The sequence below is a fragment of the Microtus pennsylvanicus genome, chromosome 1 (genome assembly GCF_037038515.1).
Source record: "Microtus pennsylvanicus isolate mMicPen1 chromosome 1, mMicPen1.hap1, whole genome shotgun sequence".
NCBI classification, from domain to species: domain Eukaryota; kingdom Metazoa; phylum Chordata; class Mammalia; order Rodentia; family Cricetidae; genus Microtus; species Microtus pennsylvanicus.
The window spans coordinates 62,604,851-62,621,687 of record NC_134579.1 but is presented as its reverse complement, the minus strand read 5'-3'; the positions used below and the strand labels follow the sequence as shown (position 1 = coordinate 62,621,687).

The 16,837-nt window shown below is 45.3% G+C and overlaps 1 protein-coding gene across 3 annotated transcripts; it reads left to right on the top strand.

Annotated features, from left to right (window-relative positions):
- The first annotated feature begins 6,273 nt into the window (after positions 1-6,273).
- Positions 6,274-15,781, top strand: Tm4sf19 (transmembrane 4 L six family member 19). Of its 3 annotated transcripts, none has more exons than XM_075966835.1 (6): positions 6,274-6,512; positions 10,268-10,469; positions 10,971-11,036; positions 13,878-14,047; positions 14,162-14,345; positions 15,486-15,781. In XM_075966835.1, exons 2-5 carry the CDS (start codon positions 10,269-10,271, stop codon positions 14,343-14,345), a joined length of 621 nt encoding a protein of 206 aa, XP_075822950.1. In that variant the 5' UTR covers positions 6,274-6,512; position 10,268; the 3' UTR covers positions 15,486-15,781. The 3 variants fall into 3 exon arrangements, with proteins under 3 accessions (XP_075822950.1, XP_075822941.1, XP_075822932.1); XM_075966826.1 differs by having other exon boundaries at positions 10,195-10,469; positions 15,489-15,781; XM_075966817.1 differs by having other exon boundaries at positions 10,195-10,469.
- The last annotated feature ends 1,056 nt before the right edge of the window (positions 15,782-16,837 follow it).

Below are 16,837 nucleotides of genomic sequence, written 5' to 3'. Positions count from 1 at the left end.
ATTGTATAATGGTACTGCTACTAGCAATTAAATTGCTCTAAGGTTTTATATGCCTTATAAGGTCACTTAGGTTTTCCAGTGGGAAGAAGAGCCCAGCTAAACTGGGTCAATAGGTAATGCCTAATCACCTGTCTCCAAGAGAGAGAAAGTTACGAGCTGGTGTGTATTCAGGATCCTGGTTGGATTCCGAAGCATTACCAAGAACAGTTTTTAATCTAGGATAGCAAGAGTCAGCTATTGATTATTAAAAATTGGGAACTATTTTAAGTGAGAAATTCTGGCCTGAAATTTTTCCTTTCTCAGAATCCTTTTAATTTTATTCATGGGCTCGTTTGGGAATCTTAACTGATAGGAACCATTCACTCTTGTGCTGATTTCTTTCTTGTGTCAAGATTGCTGATGTTACAGTGTGTGTCCCCAGGATGAATTTCAAGCTAATGACAGAATACCTATATTCAGTTGGATACCATGTTTTCAACAAAATGAGTTTATGGTGTGCTTTTCTCACAATTTTTTTTACCAATAAAATGTCAAATACTAAATGATGTGATTCAAAATGCAAATAGGCTTATGAAGCTAATCATATACTTCTATCTGTATTGTTGTGCTGCCTCCAAAGAGCTCCCAGCTTTACCAGCTAATTAGAGAAAGTAGCCTGTGACCCCCACTTTTCATTCATGACAAGCCTATGATGGGAGCTGTTTATCTTGCTTTGGCAGACTTGCACCTTATTTTGTAGGTCTACCTCTCCAGTTCATAAAGGCTATTCATAGCCCCTGGCAAGCAGACAGGACAGCTATGAGATAACCTCCACCCTTGGATGTGGAGAGATGAGCGCTGTTCGATACTGACATCATATGTAGACTTTGGGGTGCTCTAAGTGTTGACATGAATATTGGACATAAGTTTTTCACTCCTGAGAATTCTTTTTTTCCAAACAATTTTTCTTTTGGTTATTAACAAATTCTAAGGATCTAGACCCCCCCCCCCCCTTTCTCCTTAACTGTTAAGAAAGTCCTTTTTCTAGTAAGTGTTGTTTTGTGGAAACTTTCAGAGTATTTGTGATCTTTGCATGTTTTGTAAGAGTTCAGTTTGAACAATGCATTTAGAATCATCTGGGATGCCCAGTTCTGGCACGTCTTCGCTATTTGTGTTTTTAAACATGTCTCTCATGTCTTTTTCCAAACCTCGCTTCCTTTCTTATCAAGAGGTAATTGAAGTCAATTTGGGGTATTTACTTTACAAGTGTTTTTCTAGCAGTTCTTAACACAGTGTTTGGATATTTCCTGGGCTGTTTGTGTGCTCAGTTTGCCCTGGACAAAGCGGTGGTCTTACTGAGATTTGAATTCTTATACAGGTTCTAAATTTAATCTATAGTTCAGCTTGTTGCTGAATCCAAGAAAATAGTGAACAGAGCTAGCTCCTGTGATGTGTTTCTGACCAGTGCTTCCTACTATGGGTGTTTAGTTTTCAGGTTTCTGGGCATTAATTCCACAGTACTAGGAGATCATTTATTGTTAGAATGCTTCCTCAAGTTGGAATGAAGGCTTTGAGACCAGTGAAAAGGGGAAATTGCACCATCCACTGAAGTTTTTGTCAAGATATTCGTGTGATTGTAAAGTGCTGGGGGAAGCCTGAAATCAAAAGGTCACAGAGGCAGGAGCTGTAACTCCTGGCTGAGACGCACTGGGCTCCACTTGCTCTGAACGTAGGGCATGTTAGACACTTGGCTGTGACATATCCGTGGACACACATAGGCTATAGGCAAATGCTTTCTGAAGTCAGGATTTCTCTGTTGATGATTTCCTGGCTTGGGCTGTACCAAATTGTGAATATTCGATGTGTTGTACCCAGTTGCTTTATATTAATATTGCAACTTAAGTTGGGATGGGTGGGTGGTGCAGCAGGGTGGGGAAGGGAGGGGAATGGAATGAAGAAGTCTTTTGAAGACGTCAGCTCACTGTGCTGAGAGAGGGACCAAACTCAAGGAAACCTCTTATCTATAAATTTAACTGCTGCATTTTTTTTATAAATACATGTAAATGTCCTGTTGTAATATTTGATCTTGGAAATAAAAACAAAAACTTTTCAGTATTAGTTTTTGGTGTCATTGTTTTTGCAGTTTGATCTGAGATGATGAGAAAAACGAAATGAACTGTTTCTGACAGGTGGGCACCTTGCTGAATGCATGAGACATGATTGACAAGAGCAAACTTTCTCCGTGTGCTAGCCTCTTCACAGACACAGAGTGGGAAACTGGACCTAAGAGTCAAGCTAGAGGGAGAGGTGAACTGGAGTTAGAGTCAAGAAACACCAGTATAGGTGGAGCTCAGTGCTGAGAGTGAACGAGATTCCCTGGAGGGGAAATGAAGGTCCAAAGCCTAAGGATCACCCTGCAAAGAGACTGCCCATGAGGTACAGCTAGAGTGGAGGGAGAGATGACAGGAAGGATGTCCATCTACCTCTAGTGTGGTGGGGTTGAGTAAAGGGGTCAGTGAGGTGTTCACTAGAGTGAAACCAAAAGCAGTTAAAGTGTGCTGGGAATGAAGCCGAGCTTGGGTGGGCTCAAGTTTTCAGTATTTTTATACCGAGGAAGGAAAACACCCAAGTGACCAGTGGCCTCTCTTTCAGCCTCTTGAAACTTCCTTTTTTTCCTCCCTCCAATTAAAGGAATGTGCTCTATTCTGTCAGCTATCAGCGGGGGAGGGGGAGGATTAGTCACTCTGAAGAAGACTGGAAAACAGCTGGCTTGCTGGGCCTGTCTTTTCCTCTTTCCCTTCCTTCGAATCCTGTTGTCTTAACTTCCCCTTCTCCTGTCTCAGACCCTACCTCAGTACCCTGAGAACGGAACTTCTGTCTGTCTTGTTTATTCCCAGGCCTCCAGCCTGACAAGCCTTCTATGGCATTAACCTTCCCACCCCAACCCTATTCATAATCTGATGTGCAAATGCTCTGGCTAAATGAGGTCTAGACCACGCCAAAGTCTGAGGCTCACACATCTGTGAAAGGATGATGACCAGCTCTCTGTTGCTTCCCAAAGCTGAGCTGGATGAGGAAACTAACCTAATTCTGGCCTTTGTTTGTTGCAAGTATGTATATAGTTTGTTTATAAAAATTTGAAAGTTGGGGCTGGAGAGATGGCTCAGAGGTTAAGAGCATCGCCTGCTCTTCCAAAGGTCCTGAGTTCAATTCCCAGCAACCACATAGTGGCTCACAACCATCTGTAATGGGGTCTGGTGCCCTCTTCAGGCCTGCAGGCGTACACACAGACAGAATATTGCATACATAATAAATAAATAAATAAATAAAAAAGAAAAATAAGAAAAATAAAAATTTGAAAGTTGCATTTATTTTGTGGGTGTGAAAGTGTCACAGCACTTGTGTGGGGGTCAGAGGACAATTTGCAGGAATCAATTCTCTTCCACCATGTGGGCCTCAGAGATCTTTAGCCTTGAAAGCAAGTACCTTTGCCCGTTGAGCCCTCTTGACAGCCTGCAGCATTAGTTTCTTTACTGTGTTGTTTGTTAGCTGTCACAAATTGACCCAAGGAGCAGTGCCCCAGCTGCCATTCCAAGCTCCCCACTCAACCCTGCTCTTCACGTCTTAAAGCTAGTTATAGCCCTTTCCCTTGTTCTACAGGTCATGCTTTGTTACTGCTCACAAGCCAGGCAGTGGGCACACACCTTTAATCCCAGCACTTGGGAGGTGAAAGCAGGTACGTGTTTGTGAGTTCGAGGCCAGCTTGGTCTACACAGAGAAACACTGTCTTGGGGGGGGGGGGATGTTCTCATTCTTGCCAGAATGGTTATACTCAGCCTGGTATCTCTTGAATTTCAAATTTCTGGGAAGATGGGGAATTATCTTAAGCTCTAAATTATTGCTCCTTATAATGAAATGGAGACTAAGCTGTACTTGGTTTTGGAGTGGTCGCTTCCCTGTGCTGCCCAGGCTGATAGTCTCTTGTTTACCAGAGACTGCAGGCACATACTATTATACCCAACTTAGGTTCTGTTTAATGAAAATTTCTACAGGCATGTACAAGTTTGCATATATAAACATACCTACATAATGCATATGGAGACCACCTTAATCCCAATACAAAGGAGAATAAGGCAGGAAGTTGCCTGACTTCACAACCACCAGGAAAACATACTGAGTACCAGGGCAACGAAAAGAAAAGCCCAGATGGTATACAGTTTAAAAGACTTAGTTGGAAGTTGATGGGAACATAAAGATCCTTGTGCTCATAGGTTGGCACTAGGGGACTCAAGAATGTTAAACACGGAAAATTGTCTCCTCAACAGGAAAGACATCCAAAACCCTGGGAATGGAGCTAGTTAATAGCCTGGTGATCTATGCTATCTGTTCAAACAGACCATACCAAACTCCCACAACCAGGACTGGAGGTGGCTAATATCCCAGATGCTCTCTATACTATCTGTATGATGGAGACCACACCAGATTCTCATGGATCATTACTCTGCTGACCCTGGTGTTTGTAGAGACCCCCACGGGGTGGTGGCGCACACCTTATATTCCAGCACTAGGGTAGCAGAAGCAGGAAGATCTATGTGAGTTTGAGGCCAGCCTAGTCTACAAGATAAGCTCTAGGATAGCCAGATCTATACAGTGAGACTCTGTCTCAAAACAAAACTAATTAAATAAATAAATACAATAATAAAAAACTTAAACTAGGGCGGGAGAGAAGGCTCAACAGTCAAAAGCACTCCCTGTTCTTCTCCAGGGTTTGGTTCCCAGCATTCATAACAGGCAGCTCACAACCACCTGTAACCCCAGTTCCAGAGGGGTTTGGCCTCCTCTTCTGGCCTCCGCAGGTACTGCGTGCCTGTGATGCACATACTCAGATCCATACACATAGGGGTTTTCTTAATCATTTTGTTTCATCAACAGAAGTAAGGTCTGACCAGAGACTGTGTGTTACTTTATTTGGCGCATTCATTAGTAAAATGAATCTTGAACTTCTAACATGCTGGGTTCAGTGTATGCAGATCAAGTAAGATACAGCCTTCACCCTGTAGAACAGTAGTTCTGAACCTTCCTAATGCTGCAACCCTTTAATACCTCGTGTTGTGATGACCCCCGACCATAAAATTATTTCTGTTGCTACCTCACAACTAACTTTGCTACTGCTATGAATCATAATGTAAATATCTGCATTTTTCATGCAATCTTTGTGAAAAGGTTGTGTGAGCCCAAAAGGGTCGTGTGCGACCCCCCCCCAGTTGAAAACCACTGTTCTAGGACCAGTTGCATGACCTAAAGTTGCCAGAAAACATTGCACAAGGCCATTGAGTGATTAAAATGTCTGTGGTTGGGCCTAAGGAGGTGGTTCAAACAGTTAAGAGCACTGGCCGATCTTCCAGAGGGCCTGGGTTTGATTGATGGTGCCTACACGGTAGCTCACGACCATCTATAACTCCAGTGTCAGGGGATCCCATGTCCTCTAGCTTCCACAGGTACCGGGCACACACAGATGCGCATGCAGACAAAACTCCCATACACATTACATAATAATTATAAAAGAGATTTCTATGTCCCTCCCCTTCCTGAATTTGTGAATTTATTTCTATTTTCTAAAAATTCTTAAGCTGGTCACTATGACCAAGAGCCAAATACAGTGCATTCTGCCTCCTGTAATTATCTCTGCTAAGTATGAGAAAGAAAATTAAGGGGAAATAGTACTTGGGTAGTTTCTAGAAAAAAATAAAAGACACAATAATTCTTGGATATTAGTTGTCATCTTTGCCGTAAATATGGCACGAAGTTATTTTAAACTCTTTGCTTTATTTTTGCTTTTGAGACAGGGCTCCTGTTTCCACTTCACTATTAGGATCACAGGGAGTATCCACATCTGGCGGGGGAGGGGGCTTGACTAGGACCTTATCTAGGACAGGTCTGCAGCTCCCCTAGCAGTACAGCAGACCACATTTGTTGTGACTGTGATACTAAGCGTGGTGCCTGGTGCTTGAACAGGAAAGGAAGAAGAACGGCCCTGTGAGGCCAAGCAAGTGGGGAGAGAAGGAAAAAGGGTAGGTTGTGCTCATTGCTGCGCCCACGGAGTCCAGATTCTACAAGCAAGGATGATACAGCAGGACGGTGGGTGCAATGGGTGTGGGGGCGGGGCACTGGTGGTGGTAGAGGCTGAGGTAGCTCTCCCAGCTGCGTCCAGTGACGCTTTAAAACCATTGTGCTCATGAGGTCACGCCCTCGTTTCCTTCCTTGGGATCACATGAAAATGAGCAGGGAGTGGGTCATGAGCATAGGGCTCGCCTATGTGACAAAATGATCCTTCAGCGGCAGCCAGTGGGCAGCTGTGGGCACACTCCCCACTCACGCACGAATGCCCAGGTGACCTCTCTCTATATATACAGACCCTTCCTGACCCTGCCTCCTAGGAGTCCTGGCTGGGACTGCAGGAGACAAGGCCCATTTTGAACAGAGCGCCCTCCACTTTCTTGTTCTCCCATCCTGACTTTTGTCTTCAGACACAGGTAAGTCTAGATGAAAGGGTCCGATGAAATGGTGTCCAAGAACGGCAGGGGGGGCAGGGCGTAGCAGCGAAGAGCACCAATCTTACAATACAGACCACGTCCTTCTCCTTGCTTTTTGCCTGTTCCGCCTAGCTTTATAGTCCCCAAGGAAAGGGACTGTGTTTTTCCACGTTTGTCTCCCTAGGCTCTAGCACAGTACCAGGCAAAGACGGCTTGGTTGATGGGAAGGGAAAAGTGGAAGAAACAGACACAGACAGAATTTGTACTCTCGCTCTGAGACAATGGTCCCTGTGCCCAGACGGTGGCTGATGTTTGATTGGCTCATCCCGCCTTCACATCAGGTTTGAACACGGGCCTCCTCTACAGCCTAATTTTGAGATTTGACCTATGGGGCATGAACGTGCATGCCTGAGACCCCAGCGCTTGGGAGGTCAGGGCAGGAAACTAATCGGGACTAAGCCAACCTGGGCTACAAGAGACCCTGTCAAAAGAAACAAACTCAAATTTGACCTGATCTTGCCTGTCTCTACTCACATGGAACCGAGCCCACCTCTCTACTAATCTTCTGACTCAAGTATTTGGAAGGATTTCTCAGAATATTGTGATTTCTAAGGGAAAGGTCATGGAGAGGAAATGAAAGTCAAACCACGGCTCAGCCCCCTTTCTCTTTAGATAGAATAGGACCTCCCTGTTCTTGCTGCAGTGTCCGAGGTGCAGGCCAGCCAAGGGCTATTAGTGACTAAGCAAGGCTGGCACCCTCAGGGGCAGACTCTTGGGTTAATTCCACTTCGGAGACCCCTGTTCCCTGTTTTCACCTAAACTCTTACGTTGCAAGCTGAGCATGCCCAGAGACATTTCTGTCCATTGCTTCTACATATGTGCACCCTCCAAAATATGTCTAGATTTCTATTTTAGGTTATGACTTAAGCTTCCTCAGAATGATCTAACCAAGTGTTCATACATTCATAGCATGCATGTGTGCTTCTGCATACTATGCAGAGGCCGCATTTGCTGTTCTGGACTGTACATGTAATAACACGTCTTCCTTCACGCTCTCACGTCTTATGTGCTGAATATGGCTTGGCATTCACTAAGGTACTGGGAGCCCACTGTGTTCAGTTAGAGGGGTTCTCTGAATTCCACTCACCCAAAAAACCACACTCAGGTTTGTAGTTTTTCCTCTAATTTGTCTAAATTTGTTTTTTTTAATTTAGGCTAGCCTCCAATATACTATGTAGTCAAGGCTAGTCTTGAAATCCAGATCTCTTGCTTCCAACAAGGAGCTGGGTTAATGGGTACACACCATCATGCCTGACTTCAAGAATTTTTCATTTGTTGGTTATCTGAAATTCAAGTTCAATATTAACCGAGAGTCTTTGTTTGGTTGGCTTGAGAGTTTTTGAGACATGGTCTCTTGTAGCCACAGCTGACCTCAAACTCACTTTGTGGAGGACAACCTTGAACCTCTATTTCCCAAGTCTGAGGTTCTAGGTGTATGCTACCATGTCTGGCTCAGGCTCGATAATTTTCAACCCTTTCCTGAAGAAACAGGGAAATTTGGTTTTGATCATTGGGGGTCTCAATACACTTCACTTACGGGTGATCATGAGCAGGTGCTAAAGGGCCAGGTCCAAAATGCAGTCCTTACAGGCCATGACAAAATCCGTCCTCTGAGGAACAGTGGGTGAATGTCGAAAGCAGAGCACTGCCCTTAAATAGCAAGATAGTCTGAGGAGGGAAGACTGCCTAAGTCACAAGATAATGTGGAACTGAGTACAAGGGAAAAACAAAAACAAAGCAAACCCCAGCATGGTGGGAAGAAGTGATTTCCTTTTCGCTCTCTTTTTTTTGTTTGTTTGTTTTTTGTTTTTGTTTTTTTCAAGACAGGATTTTTCTATAGCTTTGGAGCTTGTCCTGGAACTAGGCTCTTGTAGACCAGGCTGGCCTCAAACTCACAGAGATCTGCCTACCTCTACCTTCCAAGTGCTGGGATTAAAGGCGTGCGCCACCACCGCCTGGCAGGAAGGAGTGTTTTCTAGAGGACCTTGCCTCTGGACACCAGTCACATCCCGACAGGAACTGGGAGGCTGAATCTGGTGCAAGGAGGTAGGCTTCAAAAGGAGGCCTCCATCTTCTTTCCTAGCTCCTCACCACTTCCTCCCCTTCAGGTCCCTGGTATCCTGCTGTGAGCCTCAACCATTATACAGTAAAGGCACAGCTGACAGATCACTAGACAAGCTTAGGGGGGAGTAAGGAACCCGATTTTCAGCGCTTAAGGAACATCTGTCTTTGGAATAGTCACTGTCAATTCTGTAGAACTCTGTGAAGCCATGGCTCTTCTCCCTTCCATAATGGGATTCGCCCTGAAATATCCCAGCAATGTATAAACCAATCGATGAGATAACTGCTTGCTGTATGAGCAACTGGATGACTTTCTCCACACCATGGGGCCCTGATATATATAAATATTTTATTCTATGTCCTTGCTACACTCACCTATTATTAACCTAAAATTAGTTCAAGTAATTTTCAATAGATTGCTTTACATATATAGCCAGATTATCTTTGAATAATGTTACTTCCTGTTCATGGCTTTTTTTTTTTCTTATTTCACTGGACAAGCGATAAGAACACCACTGAAGGTCAGGTGTGGGGATACATGCCTTTCTTTGATCCTGGCATTTGGGAAGTAGAGGCAGATATATCTCTCGGAGTTTGAGAATTTGGTCTATATACTGAGTTCGAGAACAGCCAAGGGTACACAGTGAGACCCCAACTCAAAAAGACAAATAACATCATCAAAGAATACCGCTGACTTTAAGTATGGAGAATGGGCATCTTGATGGCCCCTTTAAAAGCTTTATTGGATAGAAACAGTCTACTGAGATAACCCAGTAAGTAGGTAAAGGTGCTTGCCAACAAGCCTTACAAGTTGAGTCCAATCCCTGGGACCCACATGATGGAAGGAGAGAACAGACTCTTGAAAGTTGTCCTCTGGGCTGGGCGGTAGTGGTGCACACCTTTAATCCCAGCATTAGGGAGGCAGAGGCAGGTGGATGTCTGTGATTATGCAGTTAGTCTGGTCTACAGGGTGTTCCAGGATAGTCAGAACTACACAGAGAAACCTTGTCTTGAAAAACAAAAAAGAAAAAAAGAAAGAAAATTATCCTTTGGGCCAGAAGGATGGCTCAGTGGTTAAGAGCACTGGCTATTCTTTCAGAGGTTCAAGTCCCAGCACCCACATAGTGGCTCCAAACCATCTATAACTGTCGTCTTAGAGGGTCGGTCGGCCTCTTCTGGTGTGCAGACAGATGTACATACAGACAAAACATCCATATACATAAAATAGGTAAATCATAAAAGAAAGAAAATTGTTATATTTTTCTCTGACTTACATGTGATGTGTCACACGAATGCCCCTACACACACATACATATGCACACGCGTGTGCGAGCACACACATACACACACACACACACACACACTGAAGAAAATGTAAAAATTTTAAAAAATGAGAAATAATCTCTGGCTATAATAGGGCACACACAAAATGGACTGTGGAAATACGTGTGGTTGAAGCTTGTCAGAAAATGGAGGCTATAACTCCAATTATTATGGAAGACTTAGCAAGGCAGTGTGTTTGAAAAGTGTCTCAGCTGTCCTCAACATGACCTCTTCTCAGAAGCCGTCTCCATCCGTGTCCTGTTGGGTACTCCCCACCCTGGCTCTGTTGTGACTGTCTCCCATTGTCCCAGGATGTTGTCCTTTCCCCGTGTGGTGGCCTGCTCACGGACCTGCTCCCGCTTCCTTGGGCTGAGCCTCGGAACTGCATCACTGTTTGCCGCCGGAGCCAACATCGCACTCCTCTTTCCTAACTGGGATACGACCTACCTGACGAGGGGCCTCATTGGCAAGCATGCCATGCTGGGCGCTGGGATCTGGGGAGGAGGATTCATGGTAGGCGAAGGGTTTCAGGGATGGAACTGGGAGGTGGTGGTGGTTCCAACAAATTGGTATTGGGTCCATAAACAGCACAAGGAATAGGGGGCTTATCATGGGTTGTTGGGTTTTAGCTCAGAAGCATGAAGGCTAGATGGATGTCAGCATCAACAGAGTCAAAACAGGCTAAGTTCAACCTGGGCCCTAAGTTCATTTCAACAGCTGTGTGTGGCAGCTAGAAATGCAAATCCCCTGGTCTCTTCTTTCAGATTCATTTATTTTATGTGCATGGGTGTTTTGACTGTACATATGTAAGCATGTGGACCATGTGGGTGCCGGAACCTTCAGAGGCCAGAAGGGGCTGTTCCATTCCCTGAAACAGGAGTAACAGGTTGTAAGCTTCCGTGTGTGCTGGGAACCAAACCTGAGCCGTCCGACAGAGCGGCCAGTGCTTTTAACCACTGAGCCATCTCTCCAGGCCCACGTAGTCTCCTCCTAATACACTCCTCTGCTTTCCAGGTACTCGTGGCAGCAACTCTCATCTCCCTGACGGGCTCCTTCAGCGACAGTGCACCCTGTCGGCACGTAAGCACCAAGCCCCACCCTTTAGCACGGCTCTCTCTCTCGTTCTCTGCTCTAGAGGAAGAGGGCTCAGCTTTAGTTTTCAGACTTGAAGTCAGCGCCTAGCTATGTCCTTTAACAACTCCAACCTCTTGGCAAGTGACTTAATTTTTCCAGACTCATCTGTAAGAAGGGAGGTGGTCACTACGAGGTGGGGGCGCACACCTTTAATCCCAGCCAGCACTCAAGCAGATCTCAGTGTGAGTTCCAGGACAGGCTCCAAAGTCTACACAGAAAAACCTTCTCTTGAAAAACCAAAAGAAAAAAAAAAAGTTAGAAAGAAGAGGTGGTCAAGGCAAAGAACCACAGATATCTGCACAAATGTGATAAGCTGTTTATTCTCTCATACTAAAATAATATGAATAGGGAGCTGGAGAGATGGCTCAGAGGTTAAGAGCACTGATTGTTCTTCCAGAGGTCCTGGGTTCAATTCCCAGCAACCACATGGTGGCTCACAACCATCTGTAATGAAATCTGGTGCCCTCTTCTGGTCTGCTGGCATACATGCAGACAGAACACTGTAAACAAAATAAGTAAATAAAATAATATGAATAGAATTTAAGTATACTATAAACTTCCTGGCTATTTTTTTTATGTATTTACTTAGTTATTTCCGGTTTTCTTTTATTTTTATTTGTATTATTTGATTTCGTGTGTGTATGGTGTTTTGACTGCTTGTATGTTTGTGTGCCACATGTGTGCCTGGTGTCTGTGGAGGCCAGAAGAGGGTGCCAGACCCCCTGGAACAGAGTTACACTGGGTCTGGAGCAGTCAGGCGGGTGTTGTGAACAAAACCCGGGTCCTCTGAAGAACAGGCAGTGCTCTCCGCCACGAGACATCTTTCTCCAACTCCTGTCTGGGCTTTCTTGAGACAGATTTTTGCTGTGTAACTTGGAGCTATCTTTGAACTTGTCATCCTCCTGCCTCATCTCCCCAGTGCTTGGCGGTTGAACATTTTCTTAGAGGCCTGGGATGTAGCTCAGGGATGGAGCATTTGCCTGGTGTGCACGAGGTACTGGAGTGAATTCTCAGCACTAAGACAGCCAACCAAAGAACCCAAACAGACCACATACATGTACCCCTCCACACGCCTCCACACACACTCAGACACGTGTTCGCACGTGTGCTCGCGTGCACAGAGACCTTTTTCTTACCATTAGAAATAATCCAGCCACCAATTTATAATCTAATTCTTCTACTCCACAAATAATGACAAGCCCAGAATAAGTTTGTACGTTATTAATTACCACTGCCTTGGTATAGACTTTCAAACACCCCAAGCTGGCTATGGTGGCTCACCCCTTTTAACACCAACTTTTGAAAGATGGAGACAGGAGGATCACGAGTTCAAGGTCATCCTAGGCCACATAGTTGTGCTCAGCCTGGATTCCATGTATGTGTGTGTACACATCTATGCATGTCATACAGAAATATGCATATATATTGTTCTAGTTTGCTTTCTGGTTCTGTGGTAAACACCATGAGCAAAACAACTTAGGAAGGAATGGGTTTATTTCCTCTCACACCTTCCAGGTCACAATCCACCACTGGGGGAGATCAGGGCAGAAGCTCAAGGCAGGCACGTGGACGCAGGAACTGAAGAAGAGCCCGTAGAAGTGCTGCTTATGGGCTTGTTTCCAGGCTAATGGTCAGCTACCTTTCTAATACCTCTCGGGACCACCTGCCCAGGGATGGCGCCACCCACATTGGGCTGGGCCCATGGCCTCGGTCATCAATCAAGAAAATTCTATACAGACATGCCTAAAGGCCAAACCGAGGGAGGCGAACCCTCAGTTGGCGGTCCTTTCTCCCGGGTTGTCGTAGTTTGTGTCCAGCTGACAGAAGTACCCAGCACATACGTATTTAGTGTGAATGGGCGCCCCATTACTGTCACTCCACACGAGACCCGCTCTGGTTCCCACAGCCACACGCACACTGGGAAGCCCTCCAACTGCGTTCCATGCTAAAACATTACCTACAAACACATAGGTGCTTTGTTTACTACTCTCTGTTCTCTTTGGCCTGAGCGAGTGGCTTTTACTCCACCCTGAAACAGGGTTTCTCTGCCTAGCTCTGGGCAGTCCTTGAACTCACTCCGCAGACCAGACTGACCTCTGCCTGCCTGCCTCTGCCTTCCAAGTGCTGGGATTAAAAGTGTGTGCCACCACTGCCTGGCTAAGCGAGTGACTCTTGGGTGAGCATCAGACTTTCTAAAGCATTTGCTAAAACCCAAATTGCTTTGCCTTACCTGTGATTTCTAACCCAGGACATCTGGGATGGGTTGAAGAGAGTCCACATTCAACTAAGCATTCCCAGGTGATTGTGTTGACACTCCGTAAGGAGAACCATGGCCTTTGGCTTCTGATAAACTAACAGAATTTGCATCTTCTACCAACCAAGCCAACTTCTCTGCTTCCTTCTTGCCTTTTTCTTTTTTTTTTTTGCTTGATTTGAAAGAGATCAAGAGTGGGAATTTGGTGGCTTTAATGATAGGTTGTCAGTAGAGAGGAAAAGTGGGCATGTGAAAACCACTTTGCTAGTCCAGAGCTCGGAGACTGCAGTAGACTAGCAAGGGGGTCTCAACCTGCTGGAGGGGCCAAAGACTCTGTGCAGGGAGGAGATGGAGATCCGTGTGTCTGTCTGTCAGTTTCTTCTGGGCTTTTCCCAGGGACAGACACCCTTGGACACGTTCTAAATGAATCTGTGGAGAATGCCTGCCACCTGAGAAGCTAGACTTGACCGTGTCACCTCACCAGTCCCGTGACCACAGTTCCGTGTAAGCTGTGTCTCCTGTCTCCTCTACAGATGCTCATTGCTCTGTTGTCAAGCAGCCTGACTCTGCTGGGGGCCTTGGTTTGCTTTGTCACTTCTGGAGTAGCCTTGCAAGATGGTCCCTTTTGTATGTTCGACACCTCGTCCTTCAATCAGACACAAGCTTGGAAATTTGGCTATCCCTTCAAAGATCTTCCCAACAGGTAACAGTCACCCTTACAAGCACAGTCCTGTGACCTGGGGTTAGGGGAGCCCCAACCCTGTGTTTTTCTATTGGAGTTTCTTAATTGGCTATTTTTGTTTATTCTCTGGGCTAGGAATTATTTGTATGACAGTTCACTCTGGACCTCCGTCTGCCTGGAGCCCTCTAAGGCTGTGGTTTGGCACGTGGCCTTCTTCTCCACCCTCGTGTGTATCAGCCTCCTCCAGCTTCTCCTGGTGGCCATCCATGTCATCAATAGCATCCTTGGGCTGTTCTGCAGCTTCTGTGAGAAGAGCTAGGTAACAGAAGTCCTCTCCTGAACTGGTGTTCTCACTGCAAGCTTCCTCCAACCCTTTCTGCAAGAACAGGGTGGGAATCCCCGTTAGGCCCTCCTGTCAGCTGCCAGCACCTTCCTGCACATAGGGGGAATGATAGGATAAAATGAAAGTCACGCTGCATACTTTGAAGATGACACTGTAATAGAAAGAGCAATGAAGTCATTGCTGGTGTATAGGGAGGGATTTTTAATCCGTAAGATAATTTCATTTCAGCCTCTTGACAACCCCATGAAAGTTGGCCACATGTTAGGACAGAGAAGCTGAGACTCCCAAAGGGGGCTCTCCAATCTCAAACACACAGCTAGGTGACCCCCCAAATTCTAAAATCAGGTTTACTATTGTAATAGACATAACTGCATTTCCTCCAAAGCTTAGACAGAAACCCTTAGCACCAATGTGACTGTATTAGAAACAGGGCCTTCCTTATATGTAATCAAGGATACATGTGGTGATAAACGTGAGGGCCTGATCCAGTAGGATTGACATCCTTACAAGACAGGCAAGAGGCTGGGCATGGTGGGGCACACCTGTGGGCTCTAAGCTGGAGTCAGGAGGATCATCACTTCTAGACCAGCCTGGGCAACATATTGAGATCCTGTTTCAAACAAACAAAAAAAGACTCAGGAAGATGAGGCAGGAGGATGGGCAGTTCTGGGCAAATTAGAGAGACCCTGTCTCAAAATAATAGGGCCAAGGATGTAGCTTACTGTTACAACATAAGCAGAATTCTGGGATCAGTCTCCAATACCGGAAAAGGACAGAAGGAGTGAAGGGAGAGGGGGAGGAAGGGAGGGGAATAAATACTCCATGAGAGAAAGTTGCAGATCCCCATGCTTATTAAGCCAATGAAGAGTATTGAGAGTATACTGGGCATTTTCTTAGCAGGCAGTGCCTCAGAAAAACTCTTGGGAGAGAAGGGAGGATAAGGTCCTTAAGATCTAAAGGCTGCAGTCATATCCCACCAGATGCAGGCTCAGGGCTGGTTTTTAAACAATAATGGACCCTTTTCCAGAAGGGAGGGAGGAGGCCTTTGATCTGACAAACATCATCCAGGTGTCAATTCTCAGAGAAACTATTCCATTGTATCTGCCCCTTTCCCAGCAGGGAAGAAGGAACCTTTGACCTATAAAACACCTCGAGAGCATCCTTTATCAGAAGGAAGAAGAACCCTTTTTTTAAGGAAAGATGAGGCTCCAGAGAGGAGGTGTGGGCTTAGGGTAAGCTGGCCTTTCCTAAACCTTTCCAAGGAGGGACCCATGAAGTGGCTCATGGGTAAAGATGCTTGCTGCTAAGCCCGAAGACCTGAGGCTTAATCTCCAGAACCCACGTGGTGGAAAGAAAGAACAGACTCTTGTAAATTGTCCTACCTCTACACACACGCGCGTGCATGCGCACACACCATGGCACATGCACAACTCCAATTCCTATATATACATAAATAAATGTAATTTTTAATTTAAAATTTGTCTTATTTTACTCATATACATGGATGTTTTGCCTGTATGTATGTCTGTGTACTTTCATACAAGAAGAAAGCCTCTTCTTGCAGGCCAGAAGAGGGGCTGAGATTCCTTGAGATTGGACTTACTGATAGTTGTAAGCTACCATAAGGGTGCTAGGAATTAAAACCTAGGCTCTCTGGAAGAGTAGGTTGTGTTCTTAATCACTGATCCATCTCTCCAGGCCCACCCCAATTTTTTTAAAGGTTGAGAAGAAGGAAGATGGTGTTTGTACACGTGAGGACAAAGAAAAGGCCACATAAGGACGGAACAAGGAGTTACCCATCTGCAACCCGAAGAAACACGCCTCCCTAGAAATCAAATCTGATGTTACCTTGATTTCCAATTTCTAGCTTACTGAACTGTGAGGAAAATATTGTCATTGCAGTTCATGCTTATAATACCGTCACTCAGGAACCTGAGGCAGGAGAATCATGAATTCAAGGCCAGTCTTGGCTAAATAGAGAGACCTTGTTTCAACCAGAGACCCACCTGCCTCTGCCTCCCGAGTGCTGGGATTAAAGGCCTGAGCCTGTGAAAACTGGGATTTGCCTTCTAGATACACTAAACTGATTATGCCTAACAGATAATGACCACCCCTGATCCTCAAACGCTTCAGAGGTCTGAGAATATGGCATTTTAAAAAAAGGCTTCTCATGGTAGAGACATGCCAACTCCTGGCAGCATCCTATATGGATGGCCACAGAAGAACTTCCATTTGGAGCTTGCTTTAAATGTAGCAAAGTGGGCTAGAGAGATGGCTCAGAGGTTAAGAGCACTGACTGCTCTTCCAGAGGTCCTGAGTTCAATTCCCAGCAACCCACATGGTGGTTTACAGCCATCTATAATGAGATCTGGCTCCCTCTTCTGGCCTGCAGGCATACATGGAGGCTGAACACTGTGTACATAATAAATAAATAAATCTTTAAAATAAATAAATAAATAAATAAATAA